General features: G+C 38.6%; 1 protein-coding gene across 1 annotated transcript in view; it reads left to right on the plus strand.

Annotated features, from left to right (window-relative positions):
* The window catches only part of hmcn1 (hemicentin 1), a 578,667-nt gene that overhangs the window by 446,605 nt on the left and 115,716 nt on the right, over positions 1 to 16,346 (plus strand). Inside the window, exons 67-74 of the mRNA XM_048602072.1 lie at positions 1,429 to 1,707; positions 5,206 to 5,402; positions 6,584 to 6,665; positions 8,220 to 8,356; positions 9,380 to 9,521; positions 10,453 to 10,597; positions 13,774 to 13,901; positions 15,620 to 15,776. Coding sequence (XP_048458029.1) covers positions 1,429 to 1,707; positions 5,206 to 5,402; positions 6,584 to 6,665; positions 8,220 to 8,356; positions 9,380 to 9,521; positions 10,453 to 10,597; positions 13,774 to 13,901; positions 15,620 to 15,776 — 1,267 coding nt within the window. The remainder of the gene's footprint in view (positions 1 to 1,428; positions 1,708 to 5,205; positions 5,403 to 6,583; positions 6,666 to 8,219; positions 8,357 to 9,379; positions 9,522 to 10,452; positions 10,598 to 13,773; positions 13,902 to 15,619; positions 15,777 to 16,346) is intronic.

Here is a 16,346-nt window from a genome sequence, read left to right on the forward strand (position 1 = left end):
TAACTTTAAATCTATTGAAATAGTTAACAATACAATGTATATTTTAACTACTATACATCAACTGTTCCAATGTAGCAGCATCCCATAAACAAACCTTTGGCAAAGGAAAATGCAGTAAAATCAATTTCCGTCACTTGATATCTCCTTCAGTCCAGGAGAAGGAACACTGACAGAATGAATCTAGCAGCAGAGAAAGAACTCAAGCCTTTTGCAGCAGCAGCAGCAGCAGAGAGAGAGCTGCATCTAGCAGCTTCAACTCCAAAACCCTAATTTCAACAACTGAGAACAAAACTGGGTCTGTGTGAGTTGACTCCACCGACTCATGCTTCTTTTGTCTTCTTTAACAAAAACCTAAAATGATTTGCTCTGCTTTCCATGGAGGAGGCACCTTGGTACCTGGTCTACAACACCTCTCTTCAAGAGAATTAGGATAGACCAAATCCTCCTTAAAGCACATATCGTCACATTATGGAATAGTATATAATTAAAATTTTATAGCATTTAACATTGGTTGTATTTACATAACAACTCCAACATTACTGCATGGAAGTTTCTGTTTCAGTGAAAGAGGTTGGGAGAAGCAGTATTGGATTCCCTCTTAGAGGCAGCCTTTCAGTTTATGGGACCAAATTCACTTATGATCCCGAAGCTGCTGACTTCTGTTGTTTTGGACTATTTTGATAATTATGGAAGGAGTCCTGCCCTTTCCTTACGACTGTAGGAGGATTCTTATTGAACCTTGAGATCATCCTTCTTCCCGTCACCTAGATCTCTTGGCCGTCGATGGAGAGGCAAATATGGAAATTTAGACCTTCCCCACACATTCCTGTTTTCAACATTGATTTATCTTTGATCCATTCCATGTTCCTGTCTTTGCTGTAAAATCCTCTAGAATCCTTGCTTTCAATTAAAAAGCTAAGAATAAATTTAAAAATAATAAACTCAACATTTCCGAGTCATCCAATTATTTCTAAACAGTAAAAATCCCAAATCCTTCCAGAGAACCTTTAACTTGGTTGCACCTGTTTCAGACCCACTGCAGATGCCCCTTTAAATCGGTGATCAGTTTTCTTCCCAGATTACGGCCAGTGAGTTCTGTGCCTGGGTGTACTGTTTTCTAAACTCCATTGGACAAGCAGCCCAGATTCCAACACTGTTATTGGGCAGCAACCCACTAGTGGCCAACATTTGCCACATTTCTGTTTTATTCAGCCTGTTAGGTGGCGGGTGGGGTGGTCACATTCAGGCATGAAGCGGCATGTTGTGGAATAGATAAATGGAGTTTGAATATGGCATGTGGGGGGAATGTTTCCCCAATTGTCATGAATTTGTGAATGCACATTTACAATTTTATCATAAGAAGAAAGAGGAGAGTTTGATTGAATGAGACTTTAACTTCTTTAACTGAGCCTCATTTGTCCCTTATAGTCCCTCCAAGGTTGGATGACGCGGGTGGCACAGAAGAGCTCACTGTAATAAAGGGAAATTCAGCTTCCCTAACCTGCATTACTGATGGGACTCCAACTCCAACACTAGCCTGGCTTAAAGAAGCATTGCCTCTCAAATTAGGCCCTCATATGACTGTTCGAAACCAGGGAATGTCATTGCAGATTTCTATGGCTGATGTGAAAGACACTGGAAAGTACACCTGTGTGGCAGCCAATGAAGCTGGTGAGGTGAACAAACACTTCAATTTGAAAGTGCTGGGTAAGTTGAAAAGATCCCCTCATCAACAATAGAAAAATAACTAATAACTTCTCCCTATGATCAGGTGATAGATATACATTTCCTAAAAAATATACACAAGGCTGAAGTATGTAAGATCTTGATGGGTCCTGAAAGGGTAGAAATGGAAAGGATGCTTTCTTTTACGGGAAAATCTAGAATTAGGAGTCATTGTTTAAAAATTAGGGGTCACCATATAAAACAGAGATAAGGCAAAATATTTCCTCTCAGAAGGGTGGCTGAATCTTTAGAACTCTAGAACTCTCTTCCTAAAAAGATGTGGAAGCAGAGTCCTTGAATATTTTTAAAGACGAGATGGATAGATTCTTGGTAAGCAAAGCAGTGAAAAGTTATGGCAGATGGTGAAAGATAATCAGGGTAGGCAGAAATATTCATTTAAGGTCAAAATCAGACCAGCCAATGATATTATAGGATGATAGAGCAGGCTGGAGGGCTGAATAGCCTACACTTGTTCCCTAAAATAAAACAAGGAACTACAGAAGTTGGAGATCTGAAAACAAAAACAGAAATTGCTGGTAAAACTCAGCAGGTGTGGCAGCATCTGTGGGAAGAAAGCACAGTTAATGTTTTGAGTCCAGTGACCCTTCTTCAGCACTGAGGAAGAGTCACTGGACTCAAACTGTTAACTCTGCTTTCTTCCCACTAATGCTACCAGACCTGCTGAGTTTCGCCAGCAATTTCTATTTTTACTCCTATGCCATGTTTGTCAGTTTCAGTGTGTGTCATAAGACGGAACATGGGAGAGGAAATTTTAAAAACCTAAAAGAGGAGGGGATGAAAGAATGGGAAATGTGGAGACTTTTAAACATAACATCAGTTGTAGGCAAAATTCTAATAATAAAAAATGCATTAATGTAATACTAAAGAAAATAGCAGCGTATTTAGACTGAATCAATATGGATTTATGATTTATGAAAACCTCATGTTCTTGGAGGTAAATAATATAGTAAATCAGGGGAAACCAGTGGATGTGGTATTTTTAGATTTCTAGAAGATTTTCAATAAGATCTTACACAGGAGGTTAGTAAAAACAATTAGAGCATATGGGATTAAGGAGGATATATTGGCATGGGATTGGGGAGGATATATTAGCATGGATTGAGGCAGCACAATGTCTCAGTGGTTAGCACTGCTGCCTCACAGTGTGAAGGACCCAGGTTCAACTGGGTGACTGTCTGTGTGGAGTTTGCACATTCTCCCTGTGCCTGCGTGCATTTCCTCCATGTGCTTCGGTTTCCTCCCACAATCCAAAGATGTGCAGGTTAGGCAGATTGGCCATGCTAAATTGCTTAGTGTCCAGGGGTATGCAGGCTAGGTGGATTAGCCATTAGAAATGCAGAGTTACAGAGATAGGGTAGGGAGGTGCGTCTGGATGGAATGCTGTTTGGAGGGTTGATGTGGACTTGATGGGCCAAATGGCCTGCTTCCACACTGTAGGCATTCCATGATTCCATAAAATGGTTAATAGGAGTAAAAGTGTCATTTTCAGGTTTGCAGGTTATGGATGGTGGGTTACTGCAACAATCGGTGCTTGGGCCCCAGCTATTCACATTTTGCATTAATAATTTGGATATGGAGTTTAAGAATAATGTTTTTAAGTTTGTAGATAACACACTCTAGGTGGAAGTGTGAGTTGTGAAATGATGCAAGGATGCTTTCCAGGGATTTGGAGAAATTAAGTGAGTGGGTAAACATTTGGCAGAAGGAGTACAATTTGGAAAAATGTGAGGTTAACCATTTTGGTTGGAAAACAGAAATGTGAAATATTCCTTAAATGCTGAGAGTTTGAGAAGTGATGAACTTCAAAGTAACTTTGTGTACTTGATCACGAGTCAATGAAATTTAACACGCAGGCACAGCAAATCACTAAGAAGGCAAACAGTTTGCTGGACTTCCTTATGAGAGGATCCGAGTATAGATGTCATGTTACAGTTATATAGAACCTTAGTGAGCCCACATTTTGAGAATTGTATGGCTGTATCGGTCGCCTTACCCATGGAAAGACGTACTTGCTGCGAGTCATTGAAACAAAGGTTCATGCAGTGACTTCCCGGGATGGAGGGATTGTGCTGTTATTAAATTGAGTGCTCCAGTGTTCCCTGAAATTCAGAAGAATGAAAGGTATCTCATTTAGACAAGATTGACAGGGTGCATACAAGAAGGATATTTCTCCTGGCTGGAGTTTACTATTTCCAAGGGACACAAATGGAGGTGGCCATTTAGGATGAAGATGAGGAGGAATTTCTTCACTTGGAGGGTGGTGAATCTTTGAATACGCCTGCCCAGAGCACTGAAGAGATTCTTCATCATGTGGTGTTGGACCGGGATGGACAAGGTCAGAAATCACATCACCCCAGGTTCTAGTCCATCAGGTTTATTTGAAAACACAAGCTTTCGCAGCCTCGCTCCTCCTTCGGGTGTCAGTGAGAGAGGTGGCATCAGATACAGAATTTATAAGTAAAAGATCAAACTGTGAAGATGTATTAAACAAACCTAAGATGCTGTTTAATCTTTAATCAGTTAGAAGGTTTTAATTGATTAATACGTTTATGTAAATCCCCAAATTTCTTTCAAGTCACTGCCCTGAGAGAATTAAAGGTTTTAATCAGTGCAAAGAAGTGACATTTTAGGTGAGACAATGCATGTTAGGTGTAAGGCCTTGTTTAGAATCTGTCTGTGTTTTGGTTTGGAGTCAGACTGGTTTTATTTCTAAAGTGGGAATTTATAAAATGCCATCTTACTGTCTATAAATTGTGTGCTTTTTGAACAAATTAGAATGTATCTGAAATACAAATTCACCCCGTAGATTTACGTGCGTGCTTGCGTGTGTGGGGGGGGGGGTTAGAGAGAGAGAGAGGGGGGGGGGAGAGTGTGTGTGTGTGTGTGTGTGTGTGTGTGTGTGTGTGTGTGTGTGTGTGTGTGTGTGTGTGTGTGTGTGTGTGTGAGAGAGAGAGGTGGGTGGAAGAAAGGTTCAGTCATGTTCAAGACTATGATTAATGGATTTCTGCATATGAAAACATAAGGGATATGGGGATGTGTGGGAAAATAATGTTGAATGTCATTGAACGGTGGTACATTTGAGGAGCTGATTGGTCTACTTCTGCTCCTACTACTACTTTTCTTGTTGCGAAGATCAATCTTAATGCGGGTTCATCATGGCAAATAAGATAGCATTATAGAATGAAAATGGTGATATCAAAATGTTGAACAGTAAGCAGATCCAAAAATGCTGATAACTGCAAATGACTTTGTAAACAGTAAGTGTTTACAACTCCACATAATGAAATTAGTTTATTTACAAGTCCAAAGCCGTTAATTCAACTGCTTTATCTATTTAAAGTTTGAACCTAATTAGGTTTGGTCTCTTGGTTTTAATCCTTCAGTTCATTTACTTCGGGTAACTTTGCATGAAGAGTTAAAAATATCAAGCTAAGATTTATTTTTATCTTTTCATTATAGATCCCCCTTGTATAAATGGCTCCAATTTCACAGAGGAAGCTTCTGTAGTTGTGAACAATCCCCTCGAACTTCACTGTGTTGCCAGTGGTGTCCCAACTCCCAAACTGACCTGGATTAAGGATGGAAGGCCACTGCCACAGACAGATGCTATTCATGTCCTTCGTGGTGGTGAAGTGTTGAGAATGTTAAATGCCCAGGTACATTTAGCCATCACTGGTTTCCAGAGAAACGATATTAATTCAGATTATATTCTTTTATTTCTACAAATAATTGGAAATTCAGATTGTGTAAATGCTTTCCATAAGGGATCTTGATACTTTTTTACATTGTTGGCATTCATTCTACCCTAGAACCCACTTATAAGTGGACTGAGTCAGTAAATGTGGGTTAAACTGTTGTCTTTGCACCATTCTGTAATTATAGAGAGTGTTGTCAAAACTTTTATTTTAAAGAAGAACTAACTAGCCTTTCTGCTGCTCAGTGATATTATAAGCTGAAAGATGGTCGAGAACTCCTGGGATTTGTTAAAGTTTAGAATGTAAAATTTGAATAGGTTGAACGCATGAGTGCTTCCTCAAACAGATCTCACACTTGATCATTACAATTCAAGTCTGACCTTACTGTTTCAAACTGCTATCGTTTTGTACTTTGTGTTAATGCAGAGTGATTAAAATGTTTTGACAAGAGAACTAATTTAATTACTGTATACACTCTCCATCACTTTTATACATTATAAGGAAAAGATATGAAAAAAGAACAGTTCAGAATATTAGAAATTCAGATACAGAGCTCTGTGCCTATGTGATTTTCCAACCATTAACACTAACAGATGGAAAATCTTGTACATTATAATGCATAACAACCTCCGGTGCCCAAGTTTCCAATATGTAACTTTCGAGTCTCAGAATGCTGAGTCATAGAATTTATTCTATAAATGATATAATGTGACCTCATCAAATTTGATTGGAGGGTTTAAACTTTAGTAAAGGGCAATAATGAAAAGATCAATTCAGACACATCAGGACTATTATACTAAAGTGTTATTTCAAGACCACTGCTACTTTGAAGTTTAGCCTATGCAGCATATCTGTGAGTTAACACAGTTCTGAAGGCTCATCATCATTCTCTTGAGAGGTTCCCTCATGTTCAAATGACTTGCTGTTTCTTCACTAAAATGAAATATTATGAATGTTTGAAGAGTTTACCTCTGAGAATGTTACTGAATTGATGAGACCATCTCTTCCAGGTGTTTTCACATCATTTCAGCCCGCCCCACTTAGTATGGGTACTGATGCAGTGTAAATATGTATAAAGCATTAATGCAAAAGTAAACCATTAAAAAGTGCCATTTTGTTTAACACGTTTATATACTTGGCAGGTGCAAGATACAGGCCGATATACTTGTCTGGCTTCCAGTATAGCAGGAGATGATGACAGAGAGTATTTGGTAAGGGTACATGGTAAGTGAACAAAACACCCAGACTCGACATAAAGTTTAGATACCATTGATGTTTATGTTTCAATTGTGAATTCTTAAAACCCGGAGCAGCTTAATTATTTGTTTATGTAGCACAGGCTTTTTTTGATTTAATTTTAGTGTGCATCTACCATGTATAATTACAGTGTCATCTTGGCATTAATGTTAGCTGCAAGTTTAGTAAAAACAAGAGGCTTCACAACCTCCTTTACATTACAAAACCAAGACACATGCTGTTGAAGCAGTTTGTTTGCACTCATTGGGACAGAATTGCAGGAATGTCAAATTTCAAAGAGAGCACCAATTTATACTACACTAGAATGGCGATGTCTCAAGCAATCAGAGTCCACTTGACAACCAATCAGTATCTTCTTCTCATGCAGTGTAAATTATGTTCTCTTTGAAATTTGGTATTCTAACAATTTGTCTTGATTTAAAACTTGAGTTGAAGAATGCGGATTCACAGAATTTACTCTATCACGGTTATAATACGACCCTACCAAATCTAATCGAAGGGTTTCATTGATGAAGTTATGAAATCAATTCAGATTAATCAGGATAAGAAATGAAAACTATCAACAGCAGATCCCTTTATTTAGTAATTCTCAAGTGACTATTAGAAACACTTCAAGTAGATGCCATTCCATCATCTGTTATGGTATCTAATTTGTGAAGTATGTCAAACTTGTACTATGGATTTTATTTCTCAAATGGAATTTAATGGAGCTCACAGTCCCAGAGATTGCACAGGAAGCCATGTGCCTGATACCCTGTGGCAGGAAAGCTGTCTCATGTTAAGTGTGCAGAGGGGAGGGTCTTACGCAGGAAAGCCACCCACTAGGAGGCAGGAAGTCGAGTCATGCTTGTTAAGGAGTTATCTAAATCCAATTATACCTGCATACACCATGATTTAATGGTGTTTTCAGAATTAAACAATAATAAGATGGGTTTCCTGTGCCTCCAAAAACCGGCCTAACAAACCCTCTGGAGGCCCCCTGGGTATTCCTCATTTGCAAGCACTCGGTGGCTGATTGAGGAACCGAGCATTGGGAAGGGGTGCTCTCCTGTATTAGCTTCTGATCACCTTCCTCTCCCCTCACAGGTAGGCTTGGAACTCCCACCCGAATCCACTCATCTCTCTTCAGGGCCTATTGATGCAATAGAGCAGACACTGAGGATCAAATGTTTTCAAGATCAATTCTATTTTCCGGCATCTCTCAGGGAGGGAGGGAGATTTCAGGTGAAATCTGCAGGAGATCTCACTTAACTCGGGGAATTGGCCTTTGTGATTAAGTTGTATGCTGAGCTCTCCCTACCTGTCTGTGGAACTGCATCATTTGCAAACTCGGATGTCTCTAGAATAGGCTGGAAAAACCAATCATAAATATCACTCAATATCCTAGTTTGTGAGTGACCCAATACCTCTCTAACACTTTTCAAAATGCAAGCAGACTCTGTTTTAAGAAGTAGGAAATTTTTACTGAAGTTTTATGTTGATAGCTAGTTTATTTTGATTACTCTTATGTTTTTGTTTCAGTCCCACCAAATATTGCTGGTCAAAGTGGGCCTCAAGTCTTGGCTGTCCTACGAAATGGACAGGTAATCCTGGAATGCAAGTCTGATGCTGTACCACCTCCAACATTAACCTGGTTAAAGGATGGCAATCCACTACAGGTAAATAGCTACACTTTGTTAATATAAATTAACGGGTTTTAGGGAGCATTGCAAGACCTTTCAACATCCATTGTGGCTGATTCAATAGATTGAGGTCAGTCCTAATATTAAGAGTGACAACAAAATTGATGCTTGTACTGCAAACAAAAACTTGGGTAACTTACAATAAAAGAAAAAATAAATTATATTTTTGCAGGACTTTACCATATTGTTGAAATATTTCTCACATATAATGAATTATTTTTGGAATTCAGTTAGAAGTGCAATAAAACCACGCATCTGTAGCAAATGTGTAGCAGACTACAACACAGACTAATGACTGTCTAATCTGTTTCCAAATAGTGATGAAAGAAATCCTCCATACCAAACTTAAACTGAGCCAGTCTGGACAGTGGGTTTCCAAAGGCCTGCAGCAGAATCAGCAACTTAACTCTACAACAACAACAATATTTTTAAATATAGCACTGTTAAATGCCTCAAGGTGCTTCACAGGAGTGTCATGAAACAAAATTTGACATCAACACTAAGGCAGATAGCCAAAAGTTTGATCAGGTAGATTTTAAGACGAGTTGAAAGAAAGAGTGGTAAGAGGCAGAGTGGTTCAGTGAAAAATTTCCAGAGCTATTGGTCACCAAAAGTCGAATAATTAATTCAGGTAAACTCAAGAGGACAGAATTGGAGGAGTACAAGTATCATGGAGGGGAGGGTTCTAGGACTAGAGGAAATTATAAAAATAAGGAGGGATGATGAAATGGAGGAATTAGCAAACAAAAATAAGAATTTTCAATTCAAAGCATTGTTTAATCAAGAATCACACACAGCTGTGATGAGTGAACAAGATTTGGAGCAAGTTGAGACATGGGCAGCAGAGTTTGCTGCTTCACATTGTGACTAGAATTCAGAATAACCAAAACACTTGATCACCACTAGTTAATCACAACTCCTCGCCCTCGTTTTCATGAGCCAACAAGCTTTTGAAGTGCCACCTGTGACTTCATGCTTCTTTTTGAATTGAATCTGTAGGCCACCCCTCGTTTACGCATCCTATCCAGTGGACGATACCTTCAGATTAATAATGCTGAGCTTGCAGATACAGCTCAATATACATGTGTTGCAAGCAATGTTGCAGGAAAAATGACAAGGGAATTTACGTTAGCAGTGAATGGTAAGTATACATGCAAAATCTCTACCAAAGTAAAATGGTCATGATCACAATTACTGCTTTCCTGTTATCAGGATATTATTGTGAAATATTGATGACTAAATGGATTTTGAGATTGCTGTCACAATCACTGAAGGATTGTTAAAGCTAAAGCCAAAGTAAGAGGACAACACTCAAAACTAATAGATAGCAGCTGTTGGATACTGGGGACACAAAAGTTATTGGGCAGAATGTGGGGAGTGGGTGTATGATCTCCCTTACCAGCTGAAGAACTGGTGGCAGACCATTACAGTTTTCATTGAAGAAAGCTCACTAAATGCCCATCAGGTACTTAAATAGCCAGTGCTAGGCTACTCCATGATTTAATGACCCTGGTGCAAAGATTACATCTTCTCTGAGAACTTGAAGCCAATCAGAAACCTGCATCTCCTATTGCCATCAGTCCCATCGGAAGCAGTGTTAGCTGCTAATATTGCACCAGCTCGCAGGGTGGGATCAGTGAGGCATCCAGGAAAAGGGTGAATAAGGCTCTTTCAAGTAGCCATTAATTCTCCACTTAAGACCTATCCATGAGCTTTCCTGACCAGAATGAATCAGGCAGAGATAGGAAGGTAGCAGTATCACCATCTCACACCCTCCCACCTACTTAAATGCCTCCCCACCTATGAACTTGCCACTAATTAGTCATTAATTTCCACCCATTATCTCAAGCTTGAATTGTTAATGGGGTGTACTATTGAAAGAGTTCAAATGAATTTAAAAATGAATGGACACTTGTCAGTCATCCATTCTACAATTTATGCAATGTGATTTTGAATTTTTTTTTGTTGTTAGCAATGTAACCTTTTTTTTTCAAAGAGATTATTTACTTTTGACTAACATCACAATTATGACTATACAAAATTAGCACTAATCATCTACTTTCAATTTGCAGTTGCTCCAACAATAGAAGAAGGTTCACAGACCGTGACTGTCCGCATGAACCAGCCAGCAGTACTGAAATGTGTGGCTGAGGGGGTACCAGCTCCCCAGGTCACCTGGAGAAAAGATGGTACCATTCTTTCAACAAGCAACCTGCGGTCAGAAATCACTTCTTTCTTATTTTTGGATGTGGGATTTCAGAAAGACAATCTGGAGAAAAGCTAGTAATTCTTTAAATTAAGAAAAAAAATTAGCAACAGGATTTGAAATTTCCTTCAGTGAACAAAACAGATCCTAAGTCAGCCCAGGGATCATTTGCAGTCCTTCTCCATTGCAGATCATTTTGGAGCCCAGGGAATATTTGCATCTTGTCTGCATTTGATATACAACAAATTTGTTGTTAATGTATCTCCTGGCTTCTACTTTTTACATGCCTGGGAAATATTGTCTAACCAGAATGTAGTTTTTGTTCCTTCTACTTTCTCTCCAAAGAAAGGATCATTGTTGAGAGGCAAAATTATTTGAACAAATGAAAAGAGAGTGTTAACTGGTTTTGTGCAATGGAAATCGTGTCTCACAAACTTGATTGAGTTTTTTGAGGAAGTAACCAAAAAGATTGAGGGCAGTATAGTAGATGTTGTTTACTTGGACTGTAGTAAAGTCTTTAATAAGCTTTCACATGGTAGACTAATTAGTAAAGTTAGATCATGTGGGATTCAGGGTGAGCTTGCTAATTGGATGCAAAATTGGCTTTTTTTTTTCTTTATTTCATTAACGGGATGAGGGCGTCGCTGGCTAGGCAGCATTTATTGCCCATCCCTAATTGCCCAGAGGGCAGTTGAGAGTTACTGTGGGCCTGGAGTCACATGTAGGCCAGACCAGGTAAGGATGGCAGTTTCTTTCCCTATAGGACATTAGTGAACCAGATGGGTTTTTTTCCAACAATCGACAATGGATTCATGGTCATCATTAGAGTCATTATTTTATTGAATTCAAATTCCACCATCTGCCATGGTGGGATATTATCTGGATTACTGGATTGATAATACCACTAGGCTAATGCCTTCCCCTTTATGATAGGAGATAGAGGATAGTGCTGGAGGGTTGTTTTTTTGGACTGGAGGCCTTTGACCAGCAGTGTTCCACAGGGATCAGTACTGGGTCCACTATTGTTTATCATTTACATAAATGATTTGGATGAGAATATAGGAAGCAGGGTAAGTAAGTTTGTGGATGACAATACGATTGGTGGTATAATGGATAGTGATGAAGATTATCTAATATTACAAAGAGATCTTGATCAATTGGGTCAATGGGCTGAGGAGTGGCAGATGGAGTTTAATTTGGATAAATGCGAGATATTGCATTTTGGCAAAAGAAACAAAGGTAGGATTTATACAAGTAATGGTTGGGCCTGGATAATGTTGTTGAACAGAGAAATTCAGCTACATAATTGTTTCAAATTTGGGTCAGAGGTAGACAGGGTGATTAAGAAGGCAATTAGCATGCTTGCCTTCATTGCTCAGACTTTTGAGTATAGGAGTTGGATGTCATGCTGAGGTTTTATAGGACATTGGTGAGACGTCTTCTGGAGTATTGTGCGCAGTTCTGGACACATTATTATAGGGAGGATATTATTAAATTGGAGAGGGTTCAGAAAAGATTTATCAGGATGTTGCCAGGAATGGAGGGCTTGAGTTATAAAAATAGGCTGGACAAGCTGGGACTTTGTTCACTGGAGTGTAGGAAGTTGAGGGGTGACCTTATAGAGGTCTGTAAAATCATGAGGGGCATAGATAAGGTGAATAGCGCAAGTTTTTTTCCCTAAGGTGGGGGGGTTCAAACCTACGGGGCATATATTTAAGATGAGAGGATAAAGATTTAAAAAGGGCATGAGGAGCAACGTTTTTTGAGTGGTTAGTGTGTGAAGTGAGTTGCCAGAGGAAATGGTGGATGCAGGTACTGTTAGAACATTTAAAAGACATTTGGATAAGTACATGAATAGGAAAGGTTTGAAGGGATATGGGCCAAACACAGGCAAGTGATGTTAGTTTAGTTTGGGAACATGGCCGGCATGGACTAGTTGGACCGAAGGGTCTGTTTCCATGCTGTAAGACTCTATAACTGTTAATCCTGTGAGGGCAGAAATCACAATCAATAATGCTATATAAGTATTTGATGTTTTTCTCTAGTATTTTAACAGAATATTTTAAAATGAAGTATCTTTTAAAATGTATTCTCAATTTGATAGACTGCTGGTAAGGTAACATTTATTCTCATTCCTAATTACCCTAAGAAAGTTATGAAAACAGAAAGTGCTGGAGAAACGTAGCAGCTTTGGCCACGTTTGTGCAGACAAGAAAAACAGATAACATTTTGAATCCAATATGGCTTTCCTTCAGAACTGAAGAGAAAGGCAGAAAGTACTGGGTCTTGTATAGAATAAAAATGTGGGGAGGAACAAGTGGAACAGAAAAGAAGTCAAGTGAATGTTAAATGGTGAGGAAGATTAGAGATCACACATGTGTCAGGACAAAAGGCAAAGAGGTTGTATAGTTTATTCTTGGTTACTAGTTATTCAGTGAAGCTCAATGCAAGCTCAAGGAACAGCACCTCATCTTTTGATAAGGCACTTTACAGCATTCTGAACTAACCATGAAGTCCAATAGTTTCAGACTGTGCACTCCCCTAACCTTTTGTTCATGATTCTTCTTCGCACACAGCTGGTCATTGTAGAAGCAATACCACACCCTTTGGGTTTTGTACTATGAAAAATTTTAGCAGTTCATCACCCACATCTTCCATGTTATCATTGATCTTCCCTTTTTGTTCTTCTTCATCCTCCCCCTTTTCAATTACTTAAATCTATTGCATTCCCACCTCCCTTCAAGTCTGTTAATAATCACTGTACTACTTTGCCTATCACTATGCTTCTGTTTAAACTAGAAAGTAGAATTTGATGCCATTAGCTCTTTTAAGAAGTATATGACATTTAACTTCGTCTTTTACAAAGCCGATTACTTTCACCAATGCACAGTGGTACTGTTAATGTCATGGGCTTGTTATGTGGGAAATTAGGAGTACATTTCAGCAGTTGTCAGTTTTGGCTACAGTAGTTTGAGAGCGGGCATTGGGCAAGACATACAAAAATGTCTCTGGTCCTTTGTGGCCAATGCTTAATTATTTCCTAACATAGGATTATGGGCCTCAACAAAATGTTTCTGAGTATTTCATAAAAATAGTACTGCAACTTAAATTGTTTGTGAAGCATTTTGAGACTTTTCTGAAAAATTGCCACATAAAAGTAATACAGGTACCCTTTTTTTCTCACTAGATATTCATTCCTTGATGATGCTTCTTTGCATATTGGCTCTGCTCAAGTAACAGATACAGGTCGTTATCTATGTATGGCAACCAATACAGCTGGAACAGCTCGTAAACGAATTGATCTACAAGTCTATGGTAAATATTCTTCAAATCGTAGCCATTATTTACACATATTAGGATCATTTGAGACCTTGGGCTAGCTGTCTTTCCCTTTTGCAAGTTACCTCAGATTAAAGAAAGGGCTCCCATGCTCAGGGTTATGAGCCATGGCCAAAGGGAACCAGCAAATTTTCTGTATTGATCGTGGAAGAGCTGGAACCTTGAGGAAAAAATGCTGCTTAGAGGTAGAGGATCATTCAAGATGACGACTTGTGTTTGCTTTAGTCATATGACAGTAGTGATGAGAAATGCCTCATGTATTCTAGGAACAAAAACAAAGTTGCTGGAAAAGCACAGCAGGTCTGGCAGCATCTGTGAAGGAAAAAACAAAGTTAACATTTTGGGTCTCGTGACCCTTCCTCAGAATTCATGTATTCTGGTCATATTGCTCATGGTTCATTGAAGAGAAAAGAACAAAACCATAAGGTGTAGAGAAATTAGGAGTGAAACTTCCATTAAGCACATCATCATGACTGATATATCCAGGGATTTTCTCTAATGGGTTTGTCATCTAACTATTCTTTCAGTGATTGGTTTTAAAACATCTAAACTCTTGAATTCTGAACATTAACTGTTTCACCAGTCCACACAGATGCTGCCAGACTTGCTGAGTTTCTCAAGCACCTTCTGTTTTTATTCAGATATTTCCAGCACCACAGTACTTAGCTTTTATTTGTTTTACTGTAAACTTCTAAATTTGAAAACAGAAAATTACTATTTCCAAACAGAAGACCATTTTGTTTTTATCTCCACTATTTCTGATGCAGAGGTATTAATTAAGGTTTTCAATTAACTTTTCATCAACAATAGAAACGTTGCAACTCAGGCTAGAGTAATCTCTCCAACACATCTATTTTCACTTTGTCTGGTTTTGAACCGAAGGAAATTTGGCAAACATTCTTCTAAATTCTATGAGAGATAGTAGGAACTGCAGATGCTGGAGAATCTGAGATAACAAGGTGTAGAGCTGGATGAACACAGCAGGCCAAGCAGCATCATAGGAGCAGAAATTTCTGATGAAGGGTCTAGGCCCGAAACGTCAGCCTTCCTGCTCCTATGATGCTGCTTGGCCTGCTGTGTTCATCCAGCTCTACACCTTGTTATCTCTATAAATTCTATGTTTTTCTTACCAGTTTCTAGCTAACTGTAAGTGCAACATGCAAATTACTAGGTCTTGCAGGGAGAAATATACCTTACTACTTTGAATGAAATGGGCTTGTAAGTGTTGCCTCTAATATTACAATCCTTGATTTATTCATATTTCTTGTTAAGTTTGACCTTTGTGAGTTATGTGCTCTTTTTCTGTTTTTGAGCTATACTCCACATTCATTGTGTGTATATCATACAATGTGTCTCTCATTAATTACCTTCCTGCAGTATAGTTAGAGATCTATTCTAATATAGATATGGTAAATTACTACAATGCTCAATTACAAGAGAATTTTATTTCTAAATGATAGATAAGCAAAGATGTACAATTCATGTTTAACGTTGATACCATTATGCATGAAGTTGTGCAGAATAATCATTGAGAAGCAGATGCCATTTCCTCACACATTCATTGACAGCAATTTATGCAGAAACTTAAACTTCAATTGAGCTGTCTCTCTATATGCAGATGTTACTCATTGCTACTTTTGGTTTCTGAAATCATTTTTATCAATGTACAACAATGTTTTCTCTGATCCTCCTAGTTCCTCCATCTGTTGTTGCTGACCTCAACAATATCACCGTTCTTGTCAATGTTCAGACTACTCTGACTTGTGAAGCTACAGGTATCCCAAAGCCTACAGTCAGCTGGAAGAAGAATGGGCGCTTACTCAACACTGATCAGAATCAGAATATGTACAGGTGATTAAATCTGATTATCTGGAGAAATGATTCCCTACATTCGCCATACCAAATATTTGAGCAGATTTACTCTTACATGTTTGAATAAGGTCAGAAAGCAAAAGATCAAAGGGTCATAGAACTGATGTGAATCTATTGAATAAACCTAAGATGGCAGTTAAATCTTTAAGCAGCTAGAAAGGAGATGCAGGTTTCGATTGATTAATATGCGAATCCCAGAATTTCTTTCAAGTCACTGCCCTGAGATAATTAAAGGTTTTATCAGTAAACCAGAAGTGACATGTCAGGTTAGACAATGCATTTTAGGTGTGAGGCCTTGTTTAGAATCTGTCTGTGTTTTAACTTGGAGTCAGACTGGCTTTATTTCCAAAATAGGAATTTATAAATTGCCACATTGCCCACAAATTGTGTGCTTTTTGAACAAATTAGAATGTATCTGCAATTACAAATCTGCAAATGCAAATTCAGCTCATATGTGTGTGAGTGTGAGTGTGAGACACAGAGACCGAGAGAGTGTATAGTGTTGTGGGGTCACCTGTAGTGTGCCATGAATCCAAGATCCCGGTTGAC

The sequence above is a fragment of the Rhincodon typus genome, chromosome 10, assembly GCF_021869965.1.
Source record: "Rhincodon typus isolate 14 chromosome 10, sRhiTyp1.1, whole genome shotgun sequence".
NCBI classification, from domain to species: Eukaryota; Metazoa; Chordata; class Chondrichthyes; order Orectolobiformes; family Rhincodontidae; genus Rhincodon; species Rhincodon typus.